General features: G+C 42.7%; 1 protein-coding gene across 1 annotated transcript in view; it reads right to left on the bottom strand.

The window, feature by feature from the left end:
• The window catches only part of LOC108235494 (glutamate receptor ionotropic, NMDA 2D), a 63,539-nt gene that overhangs the window by 15,635 nt on the left and 24,363 nt on the right, over window positions 1–23,541 (bottom strand). The window contains exons 4-12 of the mRNA XM_017415528.3: window positions 22,376–22,642; window positions 17,812–18,140; window positions 16,546–16,660; window positions 8,225–8,430; window positions 6,928–7,096; window positions 5,505–5,658; window positions 3,715–3,840; window positions 2,519–2,748; window positions 1,995–2,155 (exon numbers count right to left, since the gene is read on the bottom strand). Of these exons, the coding sequence (XP_017271017.1) occupies window positions 1,995–2,155; window positions 2,519–2,748; window positions 3,715–3,840; window positions 5,505–5,658; window positions 6,928–7,096; window positions 8,225–8,430; window positions 16,546–16,660; window positions 17,812–18,140; window positions 22,376–22,642 (1,757 nt within the window). The remainder of the gene's footprint in view (window positions 1–1,994; window positions 2,156–2,518; window positions 2,749–3,714; window positions 3,841–5,504; window positions 5,659–6,927; window positions 7,097–8,224; window positions 8,431–16,545; window positions 16,661–17,811; window positions 18,141–22,375; window positions 22,643–23,541) is intronic.

The raw sequence follows: 23,541 nt of genomic DNA on the forward strand, positions 1-23,541 counted from the left end.
TACAGCAGACAGGCGCGGGGAATGATGGAGGGGGCATAAAAAGTTAAATAATGACAAGGAGAGCGAGAAAGGGTGGAATAGTAAAGCGGGTTTGGCAGCAAGAGTGAAAACACAAGGAGAATGAAATAAGGCAGAAATCAGGTGAGGATCTGTGAGTAAGAGGAAGACGGTGGAGGAGGCTGAGGGGGATTTACGGAGCGACGAGTGCAGCGACAGGGAGAGACGAAGCAGGGAGGGAGGAGAGAGATTTACACACTTCAGGGTGGAAAAGACATGGGATAGAGGCAGAGAGTGATGAGGATTATAAAGTTTAAATACAGACACACAGGGAAAGCACGCTAGGAGGGGAAAGAATGGATCAAAAAAAGAAAAAAGAGAGAAAGAGGAAGGAACCGTAACACAAAAGAGCAGCTGAGAAGAGAGAAGAAGGGAAAGTCTTAAGAAACAGGCGGAAAAAAAACTTCCAGAAGAAAAGCGCGAGTTTCTGATATTTTGTGCGTGTTAACGCCGAGTTATAATTGCAGTGTCAAGGCAGTGTGGATCACGACAGAGGCTTAGGATAAAGCAAATTGGGATTATCCAACACATGACGAGTGATGGAGATTCTACGGGAAAACTGAAGAGGGGGGAAATGCTGCTCACACCGCATGTGTGGAGATAGCTGCGAAGGTGCAGAGGGAAAGAAGAAAGGTGAGAGAATTTGTGCAGCAAAGCATGAAGTGTGACAAAAGATGTGAAATGTTAGTTGGAGTTGAAAAGAATGCCACTGTGGATGATGGCCTGCTAGTGACAGAGTGAGAATACAAAAAAAATAAATAAACTGAAATTCAAAAAAAACCACAGATCGTGCCTGCTGTCGTTGTTTGCCGTGATCGCTTACACTATGTACCATAAAACTAAATATTACCCAGACGTACTGGATACATGCTGAACATGAGTAGCATTCTTTGAAGGAACATCTTATGCCTCTTTTACATGGGAACTAATTCAGAAGTCCGGCTCTACTCCGCTGTACTCGGCTCGATAAAGAATGCATCGTGTTCACACCGGCCAGTTTGGTCGATAGCAGAAGAATGCCTCCTCGTGTTGCGGGCGGCCGGGCCGCGAGGGTGCGCAACCAAAACTTGGCGCAAGTTGTGTAAACAACGGAAGCGCTATGGACAACGTTGGCCTTGTGTTGTTGCCGGTTTTTAAACTTATATTCTCCTGAGGCTTCAGGAAGAGAGGCGCAGTGGAAGAAATGCTCTGGATGCCGCAGTTGTTGCGCGGAGCAGGACAGCTGTTATCCGCCGGAGATTTCAGGCTTTACAGTGCCTTCAGCTGGGGGACAGACGGCAGAAACGTTGCAGGGTAAGCTAACGCTGTTGTTTATATTCCTACCGTTCGCTCTTTATGCTTGCATCTGGAGCTAAGCTTGCGCCGCCCACGAAGCAGGGCCCGACTCTGAAGCAGGGACCAAATAAGTAGGGACCGACCTCGAAAAAATGCCGATGTAAACGCACGCAAAGCAAGAGGAGCAGAGTGGAGCCGGGACCTTTAGAGCCCGTGTAAAAGGGTCATTAAATGCCAACGTTTTAAACAAAGACCTTGCCCGTTCTGTGCTCTGAGTATGTGCTGGGGATGACTCTCAGCCATCACCACACTAAACTTTAGCTCAATATCTGTAAAACTGACAGAGTTATAGCCATTTTCGTCAACAAGCAACGGCGGTCATCTTAAATCACACAGCAAACAAAAATACGAGCTTTAGACTGATTAATAATTAAAGTACATAAATGAACTACTTAAAACTAAACAAAAAATGTAATTTAGGGATGTGAGAATTAAAAGTTTTGTGCTCATATCTGACTGAAACATCAGACTGAATCAAACCCGACAAAGATTCACGAGCAATAGGTGACACTTCATCTTTGGTAAAAAAGGAGCAGATGGAAAACTAAATGAGAATGTGAAGTGAAAGGATTCAGAAAAAAAACACAGAAACTCAGACATACCCAGTCTTGAGGTTCAGTATGGCGTCTTCTACACCTCTCTGGTTGTATTTGCCCATGTACTGGTGCATGTCCGGATAGTTGGAGCGGATGTTTTTTTCTGTGCTCCCGTTGGGTACTGTACCAAACTTCAGAGGTGGGTACTGCTCCTCTGGATGCTGAAACTATCGCAGCGAAAGAAAGACGAAAAAAAAAGGGACATGAGACACACCGAGTTGTGCACCAATCCGTCTGACCTATTTCTGTCCACTGTCCAGACTAACTTACGACACTGCATCCACACTTAAAAGAGAAAAAAAAGAAAAAAGAAAAAGAGAGCGGTGTGTAGCCTCAAAGTACCATTTTTGTCCGTCTTTTATGTAACCGAGAATTGTGGTAATTGAGTTACGTTAAATGAAATTCTATTCATTTCTTAATTCCCGTGCTTTAATCAATTCAACATTCAAATGCAAGGGATTTGGCTCACTCTAAGACATTAATTCTCCTTCAGCTTTTTCCACTTAATCAGTATTCAAGCGACGGAGTACCTTTTTGTCCGAGAGGCCTGAAACTGTGTCAATGTACTCCTCCTGGATCATAAAGGCCGCCAGGTTAGCAGTGTAGGAAGCCAGAAAGATGACGGCGAAAAAGGCCCAGATCAGCACCATGATTTTGCTCGTGGTTCCTCTCGGGTTCTCGACTGGCACAGAGTTGTTGAAGACAATAGCCCACAAGAGCCAGACAGACTTTCCGATCGTGAACGTAGACCCTCCAGCCTCTACTCGACATGACAGAGAGAAAAAAGACGACAAGAAAAAGGTATAAATTGCGCAGTTTTCGTTTTCTAGAAAGCAGCTATTAGTACAAGACATTGTAATGTGTATAAGGCGGCAGAGGAAGCAACCAATTCAAATAAAACTCCTCCCAAGAATATGCACTGATAGGGGAAAGCGCCATCGAACCTCATAAGGCAGCAACTATACATTTCGAGGATAGACGCTTTCATTCCAGCTGCAACACGATCAAATGATTAAACCATTGAAAGAGTTCAAATACCTCTGTATTTACAGAATGATGGGGAAGGTGGGAAAGGAAAAGAAGAGACAGGAGTGAATGAGAGGGTTATATGGGAGGATGACCGAGAGGTAAAATTATGTCGAGCGCAGCAATCATGCAGTGAAAGAGGCGAGTCCAGCAGGGTATTGGATCGAGGCATCAGGCGCGCTGAATATCACAGGGGTACAAACTACACTGCTGAATAATAAATGGACTGCTTTCATATTGAGAATACTTGGACACAGTTCAATATACTGTACATATAATTTGCCAAACTTATAGTGAAGGATTTGGGGCAGCACATTAAATATGCCCTACGGTTAATTATAAATGAGCCGCGGGAGCAATCGGACAGCAAGAACAAAAAAAAAAAAAAATCCCAGTTGAAACATTTTTTTCTTCTCTTTTTAGTCATCTACAAANATTTGCCAAACTTATAGTGAAGGATTTGGGGCAGCACATTAAATATGCCCTACGGTTAATTATAAATGAGCCGCGGGAGCAATCGGACAGCAAAAAAAAAAAAAAATCCCAGTTGAAACATTTTTTTCTTCTCTTTTTACCATTTTTTTTTTTTTTTTTTTCTGGAGGTGTTTGACAATTTGATCCATTAGGCATCAGTGATGGACTTTACACAGAGCCATTTATCAGACAGGGGAACTCTTGACAGCTCGGACTCATCACTCACTCTTGCCAGTCTGCAGGCTGCGGTTGTAGCCCACAGGGCTGAAGAATTCAAAAATGAAGACAGTCACGGCCACAACCGTCAGGCACATGACGAACATCATCACCCACACGGCTGGACTGTAGGGCTCTGTGACGGGACACAGAAAAAAGGGGGAAAAGTTAAATTCTTCCTGGCATTCACTCATTCAATAAAAACATACTACGAAGATTAAAGGCCCTGTATTCCTTAAAGGAACAGATATCGACCAAAGAGTTTGAAACTAAAACCATATGTTGAGAAATGATGGAATTATAGACGTTTTGGTCAAACCTTGAAAATAAAATTACGTGCAACCCCTTCATGAAGCATTTGAAGGATGTGTTGTGAATACCTCTCAGCTATTATTACGCCAAAACTTTGACCTCAGTATCTGTAAAATTCACTGCAGTATAGCCATTCTTGTGTAAGTTGAGGTTGATTACCTGTATTAGACTAAGTAAAATTATTCTGTTGTAGATGTACAGCCACTAATTAATTACTTTTTGAGAGTTTAATGACATTCATCAAGTGGTTCATGAGAGATAAACAGGCATGACACCAACAGTGAATGCTAAGCTTTTAAGCAATGAAGTCATGCATCGTGTTAAAAGCTTGGTGCTCAGCGCTGTCGCCCTGTAATCCTGAGGGTTGCAGGTTCGAGCCCAGGTTGTGGCAAAAAGGGCACCCGGCGTAAAACAATTGCCAAATTGCTCATGTGAGTTTGCTCACTGTGGCAACCCCTAAAAGAAGGGCGCAGCCGAAAGAACTTATTACGTCAAGCAATGTGTTGCACTCAAAGCATGTGTTAGGGACAATGCTCAGCTACAACCACACTAAGTTTTAAATCAACATTTTAAAAAATGCCAGAGTTACAGACATTTTTGTGTTTTCTAAGGTCAGTAGGCTGAGCCAGCCAGTTGTAGATGTACACCTAGTTTCACTGAAATTCAATTGGTCACGGATGAGATATTACGCTAACAAACAAATACCTCATTTTAAAAGTTAACGGCACAGATTTTACATGATCAGTCAACGCTCAGAGTATATATTGGGGATGACTCTCGGCAACTCGTTCTTCCTTCGGCTGATGCCACATGTAGGGGTTGCCACAGCAAGCAAACTCGAAATGCCCTTCCTGATGCAATCTGAGCTTGAACCTGCAGAGCACCGAGCTACTGCAGCCACCAGAACAACTCTCAGCAACTACCACACCAATATGTGATAAACTGACTGAGCTACAGCCAAGTTTGAGCTAAGACCATATTGAACTGGACTGACTCCAGAAGTTAAGACGTTGTAGATGTCAACCAAAGAATTGCTTTTTGAGACTTCCATAAAAACCTGTTCACATATTCATAAGATATTTTGCTAACTCTATATACAAACGAACACAGACACGGGCAGAGACGTTCTTGCTCCACCCTCGCCAGCGTGCGGTAAACATACAGCAATCGACCTCCCATTCAATGAAAACAGAAAGCACTCGAGTAAACACATTCTTCAGTCCATAAAGAATGGTTCTCTTCTCTAAGATCTTCTCGATGCAGTCTATAAATCAGTAACACTTTTCTTCCATTGGGGCCTGGACTGTGCTGACAGCGAAAAACAAGAAGTTAAAAAGACATAAGCAGCTAAAAAAAAGGGAGTGCGACTCGTCGAGATGTAAAGACCGGCTCCTAAAGATTGAAGCATTTAATGCAAACTCAACACTTTACAACTAGATTAAATTCTCTACATCAGCTAGATGCCTCCAATGCACTGGAGCCTCTTACCTAAAAAAGCTGATGGTGACACGGTTCCGTTGCTACGGGAGACCATGACACTGATCCCCGTCTCCACAAAGGGGACAGAAAAATCCACGACCTCTGACCTCTCCTCATTAATAGTCAGCGAGCCAATGGCCATGTCTGCCCGCTTGTACACCACCTGAAGGGGGACAAAAACAATTATTAACAAAGAAATACAATTATGCACGATGCCTGTAAGTGTTTCGGATATACAAAGGCACTCTTTGACGGTCCGCAGAGATTTATTTCCAGGTGAGATCCTGACATTTCTACACCTTGACCCTTTGCACATCCTCGAACGTGCGAGCACGAGGGGAACCAGCGATTCGGTGCAGTCCAATTACCGAACACGTGTCTCTTTGTGAATCTCCTTAGCATACGAAATGAGCCGGGGCCCCATCTCCTCCCCGCCACCATCAAGCAAAACCTGAAAACCGCTGTGTCTGCTGATTGTACGAGCGAAATGTTAATCTACATTAGACATGGCACATCCGCTCTTCTGAGCAAATCAGCAGAAAACTGAAGTGAAGTGGAACGCAAAGCCCCCCCCCCATCCAACGTTGCCAAGTCTGTGGATTACCTGATCAAAGAATGGCAGGCTTTGGAGCAGCTGATCAAAAGACAGAAATTAGTTGGAGAAAACAAAAAATACGTGTGGCCTTTTTGCTTGTGAAAATAGATTTGACAGCCAGCTCTGACTTGTGGTCAAATTACAGATGATAGGAGCGTTGGAGCGCAGTGGAACTGTTTTAGAACCCGTGACTGATGGCGTTTGGCAAGTTCCCTCTGGGAGAAAGTCAGAAACAGCGGGGAGCTTCGGCGAAGCGGCAGCCGCCGTATTGATCTCGGTGTATGTGTGAGTGCCGTGTGTGTGCATGCCTGTTTGTCTGCCTTTTTGTTGTTTTTTTTTTTTTTACGATATTTTTCCTGCCAGCTTCTCTGCGTCTTTTCTTGATGGGAGTTCATGACCCATATGACCACGAAAATATCAAAGACTAACTCCAGCTTGCCAGGGGGGTGTCTGACATTGTGTGAGGAAGGATGTGTCTTTGCCAAGCAGCACACAGTGCGGACGTGTTTCAAACGGGAGCGTGAACACTGCATCCCTGCATTTTAATAGTTTGTCTCGGGGCGCCTGCGTGTTTTCTCTTGTTTGTGACAAATGACAGCTGTCTAATTGTTAGCAGTTGATAAGTGGGTGAAACCTTCGCAGCGACTGATATGACTCATGGAGATTGCTGATGAATCTTCTGCACCTTCATGGCTTGAACTGCAAAAATACGAAGAGGCACGGCCACGCGCCCTTTTCACACACACACACAAGTACTGCTGGCTGAGAACACATTTCTCATGCGGGCAGACAGGCAAAACCGCAAGCATCCACGCGTGCGCGCAAACAAAGGCTTGCCTCTCCGATCATGCCGTTCCAAACCCCGTCGATTTTCTTCCCGTGCTTCCCGTTGGTCACCAAGTACAGGTCGTAGGTGAAGCCGACAATCTTGGCGAGCCGCTTGAGGATGTCGATGCAGAAGCCCTTGCAGCACTGCTTCAGAGGCACCACGCCCTCGTGAATGGCGCTGTGGAAGAGTTGCAGAGAAGCGAAATTAGCGAAGGAAATAAAAGGGGAAAATGTCTGGAAAAAGGAAAGCAAAAGGAAGGGAAGGAAACGGACGGAAAAGGAAAATGACAGAAAGGAACACACGAAAATAGGAAAACTGTGGCGAGGTCCTCGATGGCAGGTTTGATAAACCAGCGCGGGACAGGTGCTGTCATTCCTTCAGAAGCTGATGAACCATAAAGCTCCTCTGTGGTCATATCTGATTCCAGACTTGAGTCAGTTTGCTGGAGAGCAATCTGTTATTGATTATGGCCAGGGAATGAAAGAACTACAGTGTTGATAGATGACTGATGTAACCTCAGTTGGACGGCATCTTGAGAGCACAGGACCTCCATTCACAACTCTGATAAATGATATAAAAAACACTGCCACTCCTTTTTCGGTTAATTCTTTTCTGATTATTTCTACTCCAGAGAGGTAGTAAAGGGATAATTCAGATCCTTTGAAGTGGCATTCACTGGAAATGTTATGAACAATTAATATCTTAATGTTGCAGAAAGCTCTTTGAACGTTCTGTTTGGTGAAATAGAGTTTAATTCTGACCGGGTTAACAAGCTAGCAGCTAGACTGCTGTCGTAAAACAACTGCAATCTAAAAAACTTTAGTGTTTTTGTGCAAAAGCTATTTTATAAACGTTTGCATTGCTGTCACTTTGCCTTACGTGGTTATTTATATGGAAATCCAAGATTATTTGCAAGCACAAATAGCAGCTAGCTTTTAATAGTGGCTTGATGTAGCACTTCCAGTGCAGCCCGGGGCACTTCCATCAGGAATATAATACTATTTCTGCCAGAAAATAATGTAATGTGAAAATGACAGCAGTGTAAAGGTTTATAAGCTGGTGACTGCATGAACTGCTGTTTGAGACTGACGCTGTTTTAAGCTGGCAGGAATTAATCTCATTTCTCTAAACTGAGGTTGCTCAATAAGTTATCTACAACAGGTAAGATATTAACTTCTTAATTGTTCATAATCTTGTCGCAGAACTCCCCGAAACAGAAAATCTAAACCATCCCTTTAATGTTAAATTGTACTAAAGTATGGAAAAGGATGACATCACATTCAGAATAAAATGAAACATTCAGACCTAGCATTAAGGGGTCTTCTGCAGGGAACTGAATCACGGATGCAGGTCCCAGAAGCAGGGTCTGCAAGCTCCACAATGACAAACGGCCTTTCCTCCAGCGTGACCACACGCAGGTGCTGGGCATCATCGGGCGGTTTCAGGAACGGCCCGTAGCGGGACCAGGCTGGGTACCGAAGCCTCAGCACGCCGTTCTCCCACCAGCCTACCTAGGGGAACCGAAGAGAGGAACGTCAGAGAAAGGTGCAGGAAACAAACACATTTTTTTTACTTCCCTTTGCTAGCAATGATTAATCAACACGTCGGTTTTACTGCGACGAACAGAAAGCATCAAAAACGATCAAACCACACCGACTCGGCTGACTTTCTTTGTGGATCCTGAAGGCAAAGGTGTCCCTAAATTTCCCATTTCGACTTGAAGTTATTAAAACAAAGGTTTTTCAAAAAGAATGACAGAATTAGTTCATGTAACCATATTTGGATTCAGTACAGTTTCCAAATTTAGAGAATATTTTTGGCTCGTCCTCTTCCCCTCTGCAAGATTTTAACTCGATAAGGTGTTCTACAAATGTGTCTGAAAAAAATATATATCTGTGCAGTTGGTTCTATAATTTTAAAACTCCTATTTTTTAATTTTTTTTTACTCACAGATAATATGTCCATTATTACAACATTCTGGATTCAATTCAGCACAGTGAAGCAGGAGTTGTTGAGACGAGCAACATCTGTTTCTTCTCCAGCTCATGAAAAGAAGTTGTGTTTATAAAAATGACAGGAACTCATTTTTAATTTGCATCGTGTGTGTAAGGATGAACAGATCTAAGGTAAACAATATGATGATCTATTAAGAACCTAAATTAACTTAACTTCAAGGACTGGATATGACTGTACCTGTATGGTTACCTTTGCCTTTTCATTTTTGATTTTACTTATTTGATGCATTAAACATCTGACTGCAAAAATCAGAGAAAAGTTTCCTTTATTTGCTACAACTAGGGGAGACCAGGACCTATAAATATTTGTGTTTGCTCACGTATTTTGTTTTGTTTTTAAATGCTCTGGAATATTCCAAATCCCCACTATTTACTAAATAAAAAGATTTGTTCAATAGCATTTCTGGCGACACATCAAACTCTTCCGGTAATTGAGTCCAATTTTGAAAAAGTCAAAATGATGAATTTTTTTTTTTTTAGTTTGTAGTTTTACTAGATCTACTGTTTTTGCAATAAAGTACTCCAGAACTTGCTGGGCTAAGTTTGAGCCACTTATTATCACTTTATGGGCAAATCAATGAGCAAACACGGTCCTGTCAGGTGAAATGAACTAAATGAGTGTTTTCCTCTCACTGCAGCTGCAGCTGCAGCACCAGCGAGTGTACCCTTTTCCTTCTGCTGGTCATCCAATTATTTTTCCTTTGCTTTTAATGGGAAAGTTTGGTAAAAACAAAGGGAAACTTAAAGGTGTGCGGTTGCGATTATGTGGCTTTATAAGTGTAACCCTGTGAGAAATAAGGGCATTGATTATCTTGTGCTCACACCAGGTTGCTTTAACCATTAGCTAGGAGTGGATATCCTAATGATCAAAAAGCCTGGAGTCTCCCTGTGCCAAAAAAAAATCAATTCACTCAAATCATTTAGTGATTGTGTTTATCCTTGCACAATTACTCACAATTGGATGAAACAAAAAAGTGAGCTGAGAGATGAATTGGTCATTTTAGAAAATATGCTACACCCGCAACTTGTTCTGCGATTTTTGTTTAAAAGCAAATCGGAACAAACTGAAAAGTTCAATTTTCCATTTGCCTTTTTTTTGGAGAAGTGTAATAAAATAAAATAAAATAAATAAAAACCCCTTGCAGGTGTGTCATTGTGATTATGCGGCTTTGTAAGTGGAACCCTGTGAAAGAAAACGGCATTGATCAGCTCGTGCTAACGCCTGGTTCCTTCAGCCGTTAGTAGATATCCTAATGATCAAAAGCCCGGAGTCTCTTCATGCCAAAGAAATCAATTCACTTCATTCATTTACTGATTGCACGTATTCCTGCACAATTACTCGCAACTGAGTGCAACCTAACCGAGCTGAGAGCTGAATTGTGCATCTTAAGCCGTATATTTTTACTTGCAAACTGATAATTTAACCAACGATTTGCTAAAAACAAACCAGAACTTTTTTTTTTTTAATTTAATTTGCTTTTATTAGAAAAGTTTGACTAAAATAATAGGAGATTTTTGTAAAAGTGACCCTGTGAGGAATAAAAGCATCAAACATCTTGTTGCATTAACAAATCTCGGAGTGGACATCCTTGTGATCAGAAGCTTTGAGTCTCTTTCTGCCAAAAAAAAAAAAAAATCAATTCACTAATTTATTGATTGTGTGAATCCCTGCTTGATCACTCGAACTGAGTGAAACCTAACTGAGCTGAGAGCTCAATTGATTACTTTAGGAAGTCTGTTTTCCCCACAATCCGTTTTTCTGTTGCTAATAACAAAACACAGCTTTCTAGTCCACCTAAACCTTAAACTAAAACTACCAATTGATACAGTCTATTTATGTTTTTTTAATTGCATTTTCTAGTATTGTGATTCTAACCATGCCTGATAAATGTGTGGCAATTTATTAAAGTGATTACAACTGATTAGTTTGTGATTTTAAGTATTACCGTGTTAAATTTCCATCTGGGTTCAGAACTACAATTAGTGCTCGGGCAGCTGCCACGTCCTTACGTTTCTTTGAGCACATTGGTGTTGCAGTGACAGATCTGGAGCAAAGCAGTCAGTGAAATTTAAGGCCCTGCCCAAACCACACGAAAAACATCATTTTCCCCCAAACGATCCTTTTATTTGGAGCTTCTAAAAATATATTCGCCTTCGTCCACACGAAAGCACAGAAAACACTCCACAGTGCTGCAGTAAGCATGCCGGGCCTGTATGCGGCGCTGCAACGCTGCCATGAAAGTACATCCAAAACAGGAAACGAGGCCAAGCATGGGCATGCAGTTGACACGCTGGGTGCAAAGTGTAAACATGAGAAGAAAAAGAAGGACGCTTCTTTTCGTTGTCAACACGAAACTGCCAGGATGGTGTTTCAAGATGCTTTCACTCTGCAACCTGTTTTCAAAAATATACCATTTTGGGGCTCTAAAAACACTGTTTCTGTGTTAACCCAAGGCTGAAACACTAAAAAAAGACAAAAAAACAATTGGCGTAATCACAAATATTGTTCCAAAGTGGACGGACCCTGAATTTCTAGGTACAAAGTCAATAAATAAATGATATTTGATGGTTTGTAGCACTCCCTTTAAACAAAATAAATGTGTGTTACTGTATGTGATAATATGTTCTTCTGGTTTATTAAGCAGAACTTGAGAGTTTTACTTTAACAGTCAAAACAATAACAGAGATGTTGGTAAATTTCATCATCTTCGTGTGCATATGTGAACTTGAACCCTTTTATCACTTCCAATATTATATGAACACAACATACAAGACCAGAAATACAGTAAACGACGAACACAAAATGAGTAAAGTCATAAATAAGCTTCTCTTTGACAGCATCAATAAAAGCTGAAGAACACGGGCTTCATAAAGGCAGTGCTTCCTGCAGGCCATGTAGTCCGATTTGATTACACTGTACAGTTATTACACAGGATATTGGCTTTGTTTACTCTATCTTCAAACACTAAATATTAATTGCTGTATTAGATGTTAGCAATTACGAGTCAAATCTGTGTGTCAGCAAAGGTCCCATTACTTTACGTCTACCATGTTTGTTTTAGCTCTTAATACGGAGGTGAATTTCGAAGATGAACAACATAATTAAAGCCGCGGCATTCCTTGGAGGATTGCATGTTGCCCACCACCTTTCATGCAAGAGTTTTAAGCTCAGAACATCTTATAGTGAGAAATGGCATTTACAACCATTTTGATTGAATCTCGAAAACACTGTTATGCACAATCTTGCACATTGTGAGATCTTGCGATCTGCGCGGCGTACGTGATGAGAACGACTCCTAGCAACTTCCACATCATATTTCAGCTCAATATCTGTAAAGGTGACACAGCCTATTTGGTGTTTGCTAAGGTCACCTACACTGTGGATGTGTTATCATGACAACAATCATGATTATTATTATTATTATTATTTAAATAATATGGAGAGAAACTCATTTAGCCGAAGTTAGCTCCTCTTTAAGAAAAAAGTGGCTGTGCCGAGCTGAAATACACATTTTTAACCTCAAGTCCACAGAACAGCCTGGAGATAAAGTTTAATTGAATTGAACATGACTTAATTACAAAAGAAACCCTTCACGCACACACGCACAATTAAAAGGCTCTAATCAAAAGTTACTCTCAGAGGCTTTCAATACAATAAGAACACAAATGTAGTCCATCGATTCTTAGATAACACTGTGAGGCTGCATTTCTCTGTGTCCACTGGTGACCTGAAAATGTCTGTCACAAATCTTTTTAGCTGCTTCACCGTTTTTTTTCTCTCCGCGTTTGTCTGGTTTGTTTGTCTTTGAGTGCGCTGGATGTCAAGGATGCTAAACGTTTGAAATGCGGGGCTACCTCCAAGAGGAGCCAGCTTTCTGACACTCCTCCGTGCGATCGGTGTCCGGGGACGAAAACGCGGACATAAAACAGGAGTACCCGTGCAAAAGCGGGAAGATTAAGACGGTTTAATGTAAACCGTGAATAAGAAATGGGAGCGCTTGAGCAGGCCGGAGGAGTACAGAAAAAGTTTGGCAGCTTTTCTGCAGTCAGCCTGTCTGTGTAATGTGAGCGCTGGCAACAATGACAGCGTCTCGACTGAAATTCGACCGCAGCCTCAGCAACAGACATTCAATCAAAACACTCTGAGGCAACACAGACAGGAAACAGACCGAGCTTACTGGAGAGCATGCTGCACTCTATAAGACAAATACCTAGAAAGGCGCAGACACTCATGTCAGGAAAAAAACAAGGAAAAAAAAAAAAAAAAAAAAAAAGCTACCCTTGCAAAGTCTAAAAACTGCTCGGATTTTATATGGCGGAGAAAGTATTTTGGCTCGAAGCGAAAGTTTGAAGACCGGAGGCCCATTTAAACCTAAAGTTTCATTCTTCAGGAGCTGAGAGCGGCGTTTTAATAAATGATCATTAAATTCTGCTAATATTAAGGAATATCTAGCTCTCTGGGCTGTGTCCACAGCTGAAAGAAACGGCACTAATGCCGGACAACCTTCAGCCCTCGTCTGCAGCGTTTCAGTCTGTTAAGATGGGTGCTCCCCAGCTCTAAGTAATGGTGCAGTCATTGTAAAGAGAACATTAAATATTCAACAGCTTGGATGTGCATAATGGGGAGATACGAGCGTCTTATCCTCAGTGTGTGTGTGTGTGTGTGTGTGTGTGTGTGCACTGGGTTTATGCAAGAAGGGTGTAAGCATACAGTATGTTCTCTCATTTCTGTGCATGTCTGTGTGTGTGTGTGCGTGCTCTGAGTATTTGTGTGGGCAGGTCTCGCACCCCGGGTTTGCACAGAGTCGAAGGACCAGCGCAGGAGCCCCTAATTGAAAGGGATTTGAGGGATGTGGCAGGAGTCAGCATGTTACGACACGCTGAGACCGGACTCTGGTGGGCTGTTAAAACCAGCGGGGAGGCTGAGAACCGCCGATGTGTGTTCGTGCTCGCGCGTTGCCATTTGTGCCGTTGCAGAGTATACGATCTGAGGCGGCTGTGTGTCTTTTATGCATGTAGCAGAGTGGTGGTAAAGAGCCGGTGCCAGAGTTGGGGGGGGGGGGGGGGGGGNNNAATGAGCATCGCTTTTCTCTCGCTCCTCTGACACCGACGAGGGCAAAATCCCTCTGCATTAAAGGGAAAACATTTCCAACAGGTGACAAGGCTTCATGCTATGGATTTCAGAACAACAACAGTTTTATAGGATATTCGCGGCGTACCAGGCTGGCGTTGCTGAGGAGACGTGCATACAGCTCATGTTCGCACATATGTCTACAAGCAGACAGTGATTACACCCAAAGATTTTTAAGCACCATTCAAATCAACACTTCTTTCTCTGTAAACACTTGTGACTATAGCCGGGAAGTAAGAACAAATCAAAAACTATTGATCATAACAACCACAGGATATTGCTGTCTGATAGGGAAATTAGGAAATTTGTCTGCAAAGGCTGCAATTAATTTTAATGTTATTAAAAGATGGGTTTACAATGACGGGTGTCGAAGTACAACTCCCTCATAAACAAGAATATCTTGAAGAACTTCTGTTTACCTCAGATTTCTATTATTAAACAGTTACTAACTCCTCTGAAAGGTTAAAGAAATTTCCAATAGTTGTATAAAATTTATCTGAAGCTTTAGAGAATACGTGTAAAACTGAAGGCCCGCGGGCCAGATCTGGCCCTCTGTAACATTTTATCCGGCCCTCCAGTCTGGGACAGATCGAGTCTCTGATTCTTATTTTGCTTAAAAAAAACTGAGCCTAATTAGTGAAGTTTTCTCTTTGACAGTGACTTAGAAGCCAACAATATATAGTTTTAATTTCTGTATGATCAGGTTTTTGTTGATGGCTTTTTTAAAAAAATCTGTTTTAATATTAAAAGATTCATTTAAAAGCTGAGTGAGGCGTAAGAAATGACAGCTAATGATGTGCTTTTTGAAGTTTGATCTATTTGTCTGTGTTCATTAAAGTATGTTTGCTCTAAATTCTGTATAATCTGTAACTGGGAAAAGGATGATTTGACATAATACATCTAAAATCAAGGTTAATTTATGTAATTTTTAATAAATATTGATCGTGATTGGCCCTTGGCTAGGACCAAATTTTTAATTTTGGCCCCTTTGCGTCACTGGGTTTGACACCCCTGCTTTAGAGGATGGTTCGGATATTTTATGTTGTGTGGTCAGGTTATGAAACGTTAATATCTTACCTGTTGTAGACAAGGAACAGAGTTTAATTTGACTGGATTAATGAGCTAACAGCAAGTCTGAGTGTGGCCAAGAACAAATTGACCTGAAGCCATCTTTAACAAGTCCTATCAAAGATTTCATAGTAGATGATGCAAATGCTATTTTATTAATCTTTGCTGTCACTTTCATACTATACTGTTATTCTAGCAAAATAAGGATTTTTCTAGTTCGCCATGTTGCACAGAAAGTGCTACAGCTAGCTACCACTGCCGGCATTTGTTCTTACAAATAGTCATAGGATGCCATGTAAATATTTGTGAAACTATTTTGGAACCAATCATTTTAAGATGGCAGCAACCTACTTTGGTTTTGGCCCAGTTGTGACTAACCATTAGCTCATCAATCCAGTTAAAATGAAGCCATTTCTCCAAACTGAGGTCATTCAAAGAGCTCCGTACAACAAGATATTAATTGTTCATAACCTTACCATGACACCCTACTTTTAAAAATCTGAACTATGGTTTTAGGTTCAATGTGGGTTAGTCATAAAAACCAGGCATGAAATGTGAAAAAAAAAAATAATCGACTTCATTTCGCTTCCCCTCTATCAATCATCTTATGAAGACAACCCTGTCCGGGGAAATTCAAAGACATACGATTTAGATTAGTCAGACTGCTTAAGCTTCAAGTTAACCCCACCAGAAGAGGTTCTTGTTTTTTCTTTTCTGTAAAAAAAACACTCTTATCATTGACCTTAATGTCTTTACCATATTATCGTATGTGGAAGATGAAAACTCACTTTTTCCCCATTTCTTAGGCTATAATGTATAATGTTTTCCTGTTTTAAGACCAATCATAAAAAATCAAGTTTACAGTGACCAAAAAGCTGCAAATAGCTATACTAGAATTTTAAAATAATTGCCATTTTTGCATCATAAGTGACTTAACAATAAAAATTTTATGAAACAATTAGTTGAGAGCTGTGAGCGTGCATTTAAAGCATTACCTGATGGATCAGAGGCACGGAGAATCAGCAGCAACAAAGCACAGAAGCGGGCCAAACAAAGCGTAGTTAAACTGCCAGCAGAAGCTTCTCTGTCCTGGTTTTAGACTCTATTAGACATCGGGAACTTTAAGCGAGCATCAACCTATATGACCCGACTGTCCACCCTGTCAGGTTTACGCTCTGTCTTCGGCTACCAGTGCAACATAGATCACTCATTTCAGCTCACTTAAACCTCAAGTGTTGTTCAAATCATCGTTGGATTGTGTTGCTGGAATCTTTGAGTCTATTTAAAGAGTAACCTTCACATTCACAAAACCTATTCATGCAGAATTTATAGACATCAGGTTTTCGCTTTTGCCTGGCACTCAAATCCACGTCCGCATAATTGTGTTTCAAGTACTGATCTCATGTCCTTACATCTTCCCATCCGCGTCCAGGAGTCCAGGAGATGACGTCCAAGAAGGGGTTCGCCAGGTAGCCGTCGCTGTTGAAGGAGTAGTCTCGACCGCCGAGGGTGATGTTGCCGAAATACCTGCGAGGCGGAACAGACGGCGAGACGACGTTTAAGAAACTGCACAGCATTAATACATTAAAAGGTTTACTTAAATGATAAAAGAGAGATCTTAGCGTTGCATTTGATTAACTAAAATGCCCGCCAGGTTCCTTCCTGCTTGAAACTAATTCACAGGAGCTCTGTGGTGACAGTCAGGGATTGTCTGTTAATCAAACCCACAAACAAACGATCACACACACAGAACTGTCAGGATCTTTGGAATCAAACGGCTGCTAATCTCTGCATAGGCTTCAATCTCTATAGTGAGCCTCATAATTGTAGACGCGTCTGTGGATGTTCTCTTTATGTCACCTTCTTGGCTTCAAAACAACGCAGACAATCTGAAAGCTTTTTTTTAGTTGCATGACAGGAAGCTTCAGGTGGAACGGCAGCCTGTAGTTGCAGACAGTGAACAGCAGGTAGCAGTGCTAAAAAACCAGAAGCGAAAAGCATCTTTCTCCTGGACATAGTTTATAAACAAAGACAGAAGAATCCATTAATCATTTCCTGATAATTGCCTCTCTGTTGGTGCTCAGAATCATTTGCAAAATTGACTGCAAATAAACTAATTAATTAGATATTCGGCCCATTTTCAGTAACCAGAACAAGCAGTTTCACTAATATCATGTGTGAGTCATATATATAGATATATCTATATATATATAGATTTATATAAGACTTGGACTAAGAATGACTCATTTAAAAAATGAGCAGAGAAGATGACTAGAATCACGTGCGCGACCTGTTCGAGTGTGCTGCTGTGTGTTTGAACAGCCTATAAGGAATATATTAAAACCAGCTCATTAATATACATGAGACATGGTCTGCTTGCTACAGATGCTACGGTAATTTTGCCAACTCACAACTACACACAGAAACAACATCTATTTTGCATGGATGATAGCCAGACCCAAATTCAGATATCTCCCGTGTGTGTGCTCTCTGACACTGAAGCTGTTAATTCCTCCCATATATCTTTCCGCTAATTCTGGCCTCGAACCAAATTTCCTTTCCTAGGATTTCACCTTATGCCGTCTCTATTTTTGTTTCCTCCCGTTTAGTATATTTTGTCTGGAGCTCGCCGGCTATCTTGTGCTTCTTTGATTTGTCATTTCCCTTATCCGCCTTACCTCATCCTGCTTCGCAGTCTCTGGGTCTGATTGGCGTCCGTCATGCAGGTGGTGACAAAGTTCGGCCCGCCCGTGGTGCCGTATTCCTTGCGCATCGCCACCGCCCCGTGGGTGAGCACGGACACTCCGCGGGCGATCCTTCGGCGCGGCTCGTCCCTCCAGCCCTGAGGCCGTACGGCAAACAGAGCCCGGGGCAGGCTCTCCATGCCCAGGCCCGAGAGAGCTGGGCCCACCGCGAACCACATGTGCGAGGCCCCGGCCTGACCGGCGGCCCAGGCGGCGCGGAAGACCAGCTCGGCCTCCTCCTGAGAGCAGTACAGCAAACGCACCTGGGAGGACGGAAGGTAGGCAGGGAGGGGACAGGAACAGAGGGAGACACACACACACATACACTCCAGTGAGATAAGGAGGGGAAAGGGGGAGACGTGGAGTAAGACAGAGGATGGGAGAAGTTGGGGGGGGGGGTATAGAGCTGGAGAGGAGGTGCACCTGAGTGGGAGAGGATGGAGATGGATAGAAAAAGCCATATCAACAAATAACAAGAACGCTGGAGGAGGTAAGGGGAGAGATAGCGGTGAGGCGATGTGATAAGGTTTATGGAAGTCGGGTGTATGATTTAAAAAAGAAAAGCACACACACCAGAAAGAGGGAGGACTGTGAGGCTGCGTGAGCTGAGCTGGAGGTACAGAACGCAATGGAGGTCAGTGCTTAATGAGCTCGAGCTTGATGAAACAAGTTACTGTAATGAATAATGAAAACAGGGTGAAAACAAGGAAAGGGGGAATGAAACTGCTGTAAGTGGTGGAGCAATAAAAAAATAAATAAAAAATTTAGCAAAAGGGGGGAGAAGATCGGGAAAGGGGGTGGGTGAGACGGTTAAAAAAAATGGAGAACATCTGAGGGGAAAGAGGTTAAACTTCGAAATGTGTTTTCTATAAAAGCGGAGCGGAGGAGAGAGGACAACAGGAGACAAGAGGAGCGAAATGGAGATGGAGGGAAGTCGTCAAAGATGGAAATAGTCACTCCTTAGAGATCGGAAAGGGGAGGTGGGGGGTAGTGAAGAAAAGCAAAAGGAATGCATATTTTTGTAAAATTGGTGCCCGGAAAGATAAAAGACAGTCGTGAAAGAAGAGGCGGAATGAAAGAGAGAAAAAATTTATATATTAAAGACACAATACAGAAAGACAACAGTGACCTTGGACGAGCTCTCTGCAGTAAATACTAAAGTATGAAGGGATGAGGAGAGAGGAAGGAGGAGGGGTGGAAATTGACCAAATGGAGGTTTTAAGGGGGTTACAAAGAAAAATAGAGAAAGACGGAAGGACAGTATTGACAAGACGGAGATGGAACTGAGGCAGCAAGGGTAAACGCTGACAAATACCCGGAAAGAAGAAGGGACGCGTTTAGAGCGGAAGAAGAATGCAAAAACTGATAGAGAAGAGGAGAAAGGAAGCAGAGGACAAACAGAGGAAGACAACTCTTTCAGGCAACAGAGAGGAGGTGGTCAGGGATACAGACAGAAAGCACATTCTGAGACTTGCGCCTTCATTGAATTTTGAACTGTAATGGCTTGGCAAAACAACTCTGCCTGTGTGCCAATAAACCTCCGGTGAATTAGGCAGCGACTGGGAGCGACAGTGTGGGGGGGGGTGACAGACAGAGAGAGGGGGACACTGAAAAGAAGACTGAAGGAGAGAATCTGAATGATAAACAGACACACACACACACACAGAGACACGCCATCACAAGATGGAGATTGTAGAAAGACAGGAAGACACGACAGAGAAAGAACGACAGCAGAAGGAACGCTAACAAGACAGAAGCTGGAAGAGAAATGGAGCAGGAGACACAGACAGTGAACTGAGACCTTCATCAGGTCATCCACAAGCTAGAAGAAAGACATTACAATAAATGTAACACAGAGAAAGGAAGCATGAGGTACAAATATAAATAGCATCACTATGCAATCACAAGCATTTGTTAGCCCTGCAGTAAAGGAAAGCGAAAGGACGAGGGGTGTTGTGGAAAGCAAGAAGGTTAAATAGTTAGCTCTTTGAATGGGCAATTCACTGCAGGCAGTGGGTTAAATCTGCAATGACTCTTGCAGCGCGGAGCCCAAGGAATCCAATACACGTGCGCACACTTGCAGACGAAAACACCAAGCGGCCATGCTGGGACGTTAGCGATGACATTGAGACCCGGGCTAAACCGAGCCAGCGGAGAGCGGAGAGCGGGGCCTGTGGCCGGGAGGACATGCAGGGCGAGCGCAGTGCACAAGTGAAGGAATGAGAGATGGGCAAACAGAGATGAAGGTACAACGCGAAGCAGCAGAGGTGACTGAGCTTGTCTCCAGGCAAAGAAATGCAGGGGAGGGAGGCCGAGAGGGAGGGAGGGCCGAGGGCGAGGGGGGGAGGTGGAGTGAGAGCAGCAGAAGGTATGCGAACGCAGACATGATTGAAAAATTGAACAAGAGGATCATGGGGGGGGGTCAAAGAGGAGGTTCGGGTGAAAACAATGATAAATGAAGACGTGTGGAAGACACTGGCAGGTTGGAAGTAGAGGAAAGAGACACAAGAAGCGGGGATTAAAGATAAAGAAATAAATAAATAAAGCGTGAATGAAGGGAGGAAGAAGAGAACGAGCAAGCATACAGTTTAAAGGAATGAAAGACATCAGAAGTACAAACCAAAACCACAGCTCCTTCTGCTCGGAGTTACGGAACAAATTAACGACGAGTTTCGGTTCGGTTTCCCGTAATGTAAAAACTCATTGGATAAAATTACACTAAGGTAGAAACAAATATTACTTCATGGTAACAAACTGTATTACTTTTTTAATCTAATCACGAGTTCTGTAAACTTTTTCAGAAAAGTAAGTCGTAAATGGGCTTTATTCGATTTATAGGCTGTAGTCTTGCTCTTCGACAGGACTGCCTCTGTAATATTCCTTTGCAAACTTATTCTATGAGATCAACACTGTAAGAAAAAACTTCTAGGAGAAAACATCAACCCAGCATCCAGGTATATATCATTTTCTTAAACGTTGAAGATGAAATGTCATCTCCCAAATATGATTGCTATTTGTAAGTAACTTGTGGGGCCATCAGCATGAGAATGATTTTCGTGAATAAGCCTGTGTCCACACAGAAATGGCGCTTTAGGAGCCCCAAAATGGTATCTTTTGAAAACAGGCTTCAGGGTGAAAAAATCTTGAAACATCACCCTTGTGGGTTTTTTTTTTTTTTTAAACACAGCCAAAATGCAGCCTTTTAAAAAACTAGCTGAAATTTAACTTACGACCCTTGTAAACGTGGCACCGTTTATAGAATTGTCATTCATGCGGAAACACTTAAAAAACGACCCAAAACACTTTAGGAACTGTATGTGGTGCTGTAAAGTTGCTACTGCACCAAAAAAACAGGAAACAACGTGTGGATCATGAGCACACAGCTGGATCCAAACTATAAGCACAAGAAAACAAAGAAGATGCGCTCGAGGATCATTTTAGAAACAACAAATATGAAGATAGTGATGGGAAAACTACATTTCCATGTGGACGGCCCCTTATTTTAAAAAACCCTACAGTGGCATTATGGTTACCACTGTCGTGTCACAGCAACAGGGTTCTGGTTCTGGGACTTTTCTGCGTGGAGTTTGCATGTTCTCCCTGTACGTTCATGAGTTTTCTTCAAGTTACTACAGAAAATGTCCAAACAACTGGACTAAAGCTAAGTCATAGTCTTGATTAAACACATTTTTACAAACAAGCTCAGTTTTCAGCGTGTTTGACAAATTCTGACAGATTTTTTGAGCAACAATGACGTCGCAGCCCATTTTGAGTACGAGATTGAAACCAAGACAATAATGGACGTGTTATCAGTTTGTTTGTTTTTTTTTACTTCTGGCAAGATTCAGTGGACATTACTTCAATCGTGCGAAAAATGGTTTCACTTAAATAAAATGGTAAACAATGCCAAATTCAAAAGAAAGAGAAATGGTTTTGTTTTCGAGAACCGCAAGTTCAGGATCTTGTTCCATTTCCAACATTATCGCCACCTACTGACTCGACGCGGGGATGTCAGAGTGTTTGTTCTTGTTTGGAGAATTTGTTTTTTTCTCACTAGGAGGGAAAAATATTAGTTTAAAATTTTTCCAGCGTAATCAAAGCCTTTGTAGTTTTTAAATGTGGCTTGAAAACAACGGTGAACACCCAGTTCAAAGATTACTGTCGGGCCGGATGGGTATCAATTTGTTTTTGGTGTTTTTTTCAACGTAAAAGCTTCCTAATTGGAAACAACGGTAAAATGTTACCGACAGCCAGCCAGAAAAAAAGAAACCGGCTCGTGGTTTTGGTTGTACCATAGAACTCTTGGTGCGACGTGGAAAGAGAAGAACAGAGGGATAGAGGAGAGAGGGGAGAGAGAGAGACGGAGGTACAGAGGGAGAGACGAAGAAGGAAGGAAAAAGCTGGGAAGCCACCTGTCAGAAAGGGGGCCCCCCAATGGTAGTCGTAGCACTTCCTCCCCTTTCCTCCCTCTATCCCTCCTCCCTCCCCCCTGTCTCACCTGCGCCTCGTTCTCCTTCAGCAGCCTCCGCGTGCGAGCCCCCCCGGGGTCGTCGGTCACATTCAGGATCACCACACTCTTCTTCTCCCAGCCGATGAACGAGCCGTCCGTCAGGCCCTCCACCACAGACAGGAAGTCCTGGTAGCCGTGGTGACGCGTGGACACCACGGAGAAGGAGGTCCAGTCGTACTCCTCAAGCACCTCAAAGATGACCTCCAGCTGGAGTGCAGTAGAGGAGCTGAACTGGAGAAAGATGGAACCTGACTCCTGATTTGGGAAGGAAAGCAGCAGACGGAGTTAAAAATCCCATCAATAAATTGATCCTCTGTGTCAAAACTGCAGCTATTAAGCCGTGAAAAATTAAAAAAAAACAATTTTACTACAAAGGACTACAGTGCTCTGAACTGCTCCATCTTTGTGCACAACAGATCATATGCATCGCAAGGCTTGAAGTCTTTATGGAGCGCAGCATTCATGCAGCCGAAGGGCTAAAACAGCCTGGCCTGTCGAGTGAATTCTCCTATGACGTCCAGAAGGGAGCGTTTCTAAAAAGTCTGCTCAGGGGTGGGAGGGGATGAGGACTCGGCTGAGCTACATCTTCAAAGGAAGTTTATCAATGTGTTACAATTTAAATCCTCAAGAGAAAATGGAAAGGATGAATATACAGCTTTCTGTTCCCCTTTTTTTTTTTCTCCACTGGATTATGAAATGCGCCTCTTGTTTTATTTTCTGCATCCACAAAAATAAAATGTACAGAGCACACACAGTATCCCCTACCCAGTCGTATGCACACCCATATCCGCTCATTGCCACCCTACCAGGAAGATCAGAGGCAGAGCGACAGCCCACAGTCGGTGCCATTTACAGATCAAACAGTGCAGAGTTTCTGCAGATCAGTGACACTGACCTTCAGCATTCTCTCCATCCTACCGGTACTTCCGCATACCTTTCTCTTCAAACACAATCTGCGCACATTCGTGACTTTGGAAGCTGGAAAACAGGAGCAGTTTTCCCTCTAAGCTTAATTAGCACTGCTTCACAGGCCGGTCCTCACATTTAGAGATCCACGAGCCCATATGTAAAAGACTTGCCCCTTGTAAACGTTCTTACTCAATTTCATTCACACGCGCACAAGCTGCACACACTTCCATTGCACCCGACCCCCC

This window comes from Kryptolebias marmoratus, linkage group LG16 (assembly GCF_001649575.2).
Source record: "Kryptolebias marmoratus isolate JLee-2015 linkage group LG16, ASM164957v2, whole genome shotgun sequence".
Lineage (NCBI taxonomy): Eukaryota > Metazoa > Chordata > Actinopteri > Cyprinodontiformes > Rivulidae > Kryptolebias > Kryptolebias marmoratus.